Source organism: Anser cygnoides, chromosome 22, assembly GCF_040182565.1.
Source record: "Anser cygnoides isolate HZ-2024a breed goose chromosome 22, Taihu_goose_T2T_genome, whole genome shotgun sequence".
Taxonomy (NCBI): domain Eukaryota; kingdom Metazoa; phylum Chordata; class Aves; order Anseriformes; family Anatidae; genus Anser; species Anser cygnoides.
The window spans coordinates 6,358,307-6,361,548 of record NC_089894.1 but is presented as its reverse complement, the minus strand read 5'-3'; the positions used below and the strand labels follow the sequence as shown (position 1 = coordinate 6,361,548).

The 3,242-nt window shown below is 62.8% G+C and overlaps 1 protein-coding gene across 1 annotated transcript; it reads left to right on the top strand.

The window, feature by feature from the left end:
- Positions 1-254: 254 nt before the first annotated feature.
- On the top strand, positions 255-2,699 carry NXPH3 (neurexophilin 3). The gene is made up of 2 exons (XM_048051887.2): positions 255-623; positions 1,968-2,699. The coding sequence occupies exons 1-2, from the start codon at positions 567-569 to the stop codon at positions 2,697-2,699; spliced, it is 789 nt and encodes a 262-aa protein (XP_047907844.1). The 5' UTR covers positions 255-566.
- The last annotated feature ends 543 nt before the right edge of the window (positions 2,700-3,242 follow it).

Here is a 3,242-nt window from a genome sequence, read left to right as displayed (position 1 = left end):
CGCTTCCCCATCACCAGCCCGGGATGCTCCCCTCGGATCCCAACGGGGACTCCTTCACACGACGGCTGCCCAACCTCGTCCTCGGGCACCCCGCACACCCCGCAGAGCCCTTTGGGACCCCCCCCCATCCTCCCCTGGGGGGGCTGCTCCGGGGGTTCGCTGCCTTGCAGGCACCAAAGGGTTACGCTCGGAGGTGCCGCTCTGCGCTCCAGGCACCTGGAGGGGAGGGAGGGAGGGATGGATGGAGAGGAGTTTTCGTCGAGGCTCCAAGAAGGCAGCGAGGAGCGAGCAGGAGCGGGCAGGAGCGCGGCGGCAGCAGGTGAAGCCGCGGGGGGAGCAGCCACCGCCACCCGGTCCCGTTCCGCTGCCACCATGGGTCGGGGGGGGGCCCTAGGAAGCGGCTTATAAAGGGGGACACCCCCTCCCCTTCCCCTGGCTGACGTCCCTCGCTCAAAGAGAAGGGAGGGAAAGAGGGAAAAAAAAAAAAAAAAAAAAAAAAAGCAAAACCCACCCAAAGCCGCTCTAAATTTGAGGGAAGAGCGAAGGCGGGCGGCATCGGCTGGAAAATGCATCTCCCTCGGAGCTGCATCGTCCTCCTCATCCAGGGGAGCATCTCGCTGCTGGTGAGCGGCTGGGGGAAGGGGAGAGGGAAAGGGGGGGGCTGCAGGGGACGGGGGGGGTCGGGCAGCCGAAGGGACGGGGCAGCCTTACAGCCAGGATCATTTCCCAGATCGTTTTATCCTCTCTCCCCCCACCCCAAATTCCCTCTACTCCCCCGAAAAAAAAAAAAAAAAAAGAAAAAAAATCCCATCCCAAAACTTCTGCTGTTTTGCAGCGGGTGGGCAGAGGGCAGGGTGGGTTTACAAATGGGGCTGGAGATGGAAGTCCCCCCCCAGCCCGGATCACCCCAAAAATCTGTAGCCTCCCCCCCCGGCACCGCAGCCCTGGCACAGCTGCTGGGGGCAGCCCCTGCGCACCCCCGGGCTGGGGGACACGGGCACAGGCTGCCACCCGCGAGGCCGCCCTCGGCTTCCTCGCCGAGCCCTTCGCACCCCAGGGATGGCAGCGAGCATCTGCTCGGCAGCCCAGCACCCCCAGCTCCCCACCGAGCCCGTGCTGGGATCGCCCCCGAAGCCCCTGGTGGTTCTCCCCAGCACGAGGGGGCTGCAGCGTCTGCCTCCTGCCAGGGCAGATGTGGTGCTGTGCGCCCACCCAGCCCGCAGGGTGCCCGCTGGGTGCTCACTGGGTGCCCAATGGGTGCCCACTGGGTGCCTGCTGGGTGCCCGCTGGGTGCTCACTGGGTGCCCGCTCTGCCAGCACCCACAGGTGCCAGCAGGGCAGCCCCTGCCCCTGCCCCTGCTTTTTTGGGGGGCTGTGGCTGGTGCCAAACAGAGCCCACAAGCCAGCAGGGAAGGGAGGGGAGAGGAGTTTGCGGGGAGCCCGCGCGTGGCCCGTCGGGCGCTGGCATCTCCCCGGGATGGGGAACTTGCCTCTGCTGCTCCTGGCCACAGCAAGGTTTGGAGGTCAGAAGAGGGGTCCACGGGAGGTGCTGTCAGTAGCAGAACCGGTGTAAAAGCCACGAGGGCACCTTCGCCACGGGCGTACCTGGGCATCCTCCCCCATAGCACCCCCTCTCCCCAGCAGCGAGCCCCCAGGGAACAAGGAAGGTGTCCCCACGGAGCTGCCCCGCGGGGCTGTGAAATGCACCTGCCCCAGCTCCTCTCACCCCTTCCCCGAGCGACCAGGGGGAGAAAAAGGGAAGGGAAAAAAATGCTGCCAGAAGGGAAACATGGGGTATAGAGAGAAGCAGAATGGGAAGACGGGAGAAAAGGGAAATAAGGAGAATATGGACAGGAAAGAGGATGGCTGGGTCATGCCTGGAGACACGGGGTGAGCAGAGAACAAGGCTGGGCTGGGAGGTAGACACCCACCGTCCTTCTTTCGCTCTCCACCATTGCTACGTTCAGGTGACCTGCGGCCAAGAAGAGCCAGGGGAAGGTGCAGAGCAGCACGAGCCCAAGACCCAGGAGAGAGCCCAAGCGCAGAAGGCGAGGGGGCTGCTCTCCCCAGAGGCCCTGCTCGCCCCAGCCGTGCTGCAGAACGTGACCCTGATGGAGCTGGTGAGCAGCTCGCGGGAGCTGTGGGATATCCTGGATAACCTCTCGGAGCGGGACCATGCTCCGCATCCCAGAGGCCAGAGGGACTTGGGGCCAGCCTCGGGCAAACTTAAAAAAATTTTCGGCTGGGGAGATTTCTATTCCAACATCAAGACGGTCAAGTTGAACCTCCTGATCACCGGGAAGGTGGTGGATCACGGCAACGGCACGGTCAACGTCTTCTTCCGCCACAACTCTACGGGGCAGGGGAACATCTCCGTCAGCCTCGTCCCCCCCACCAAGGCGGTGGAGTTTGACCTGGAGCAACAGATCTTCATCGAGGCCAAAGAATCCAAAATCTTCAACTGCCGCGTGGAGTACGAGAAAGTGGACCGCGCCAAGAAGACCACGCTCTGCACGTATGACCCCTCGAAGACCTGCTCCCACGAGCACACCCAGAGCCACGTCTCCTGGGTCTGCTCCAAGCCCTTCAAAGTCATCTGCATCTACATCACCTTCTACAGCATAGACTACCGGCTGGTGCAGAAGGTGTGTCCCGACTACAACTACCACAGCGACGTGCCCTACTACCCCTCGGGATGAGGAGCTCTGCCCAGCTCAGGATCCCCCGGTGACGAGGGGGCGCTGGGGGGGGCGGGGGGAGGGATGGGGATGGTTTTTAAGCGGGGCGGGAGCGCAGCGGTCCCTAAAAAGCAGAAGCGAGGAAGGAAGAGGAGGGATTTCTGTTTTCCCCAAGAGCTCCAACGTCAAGAGGAGGAGTTGTAGGCGATGGGGTAACGGCATTGCTAAACCTGGTGTGGATCCGTGGTCTTTGGAGACGGGTACGCAAAGACAGGGTCTGAAACTGGGATAAAAAAATAGGACATAAACCACAATCAGGACTTGCGTTTTCTCAGTGCAATAATGGATTTGCCTGGATCTAGGCCACGTGGTCCTGAAAGGTTGGCGGCCAGGGAAAGGTCGCCTCCAGGAGCAGGCTTGTAGGGCCTGGAGCCAGGAGAAGACCCCCAGCAGGGACAAGGGCACCCGATGCACTCCGGGGCTGGAAGCCAGCTGTGGGCAGCCCCCCCATCCGGGTGCCAGGAGGAACCAGAGCTGGGTTTTCCCCACAGGTGGGACAGCCCT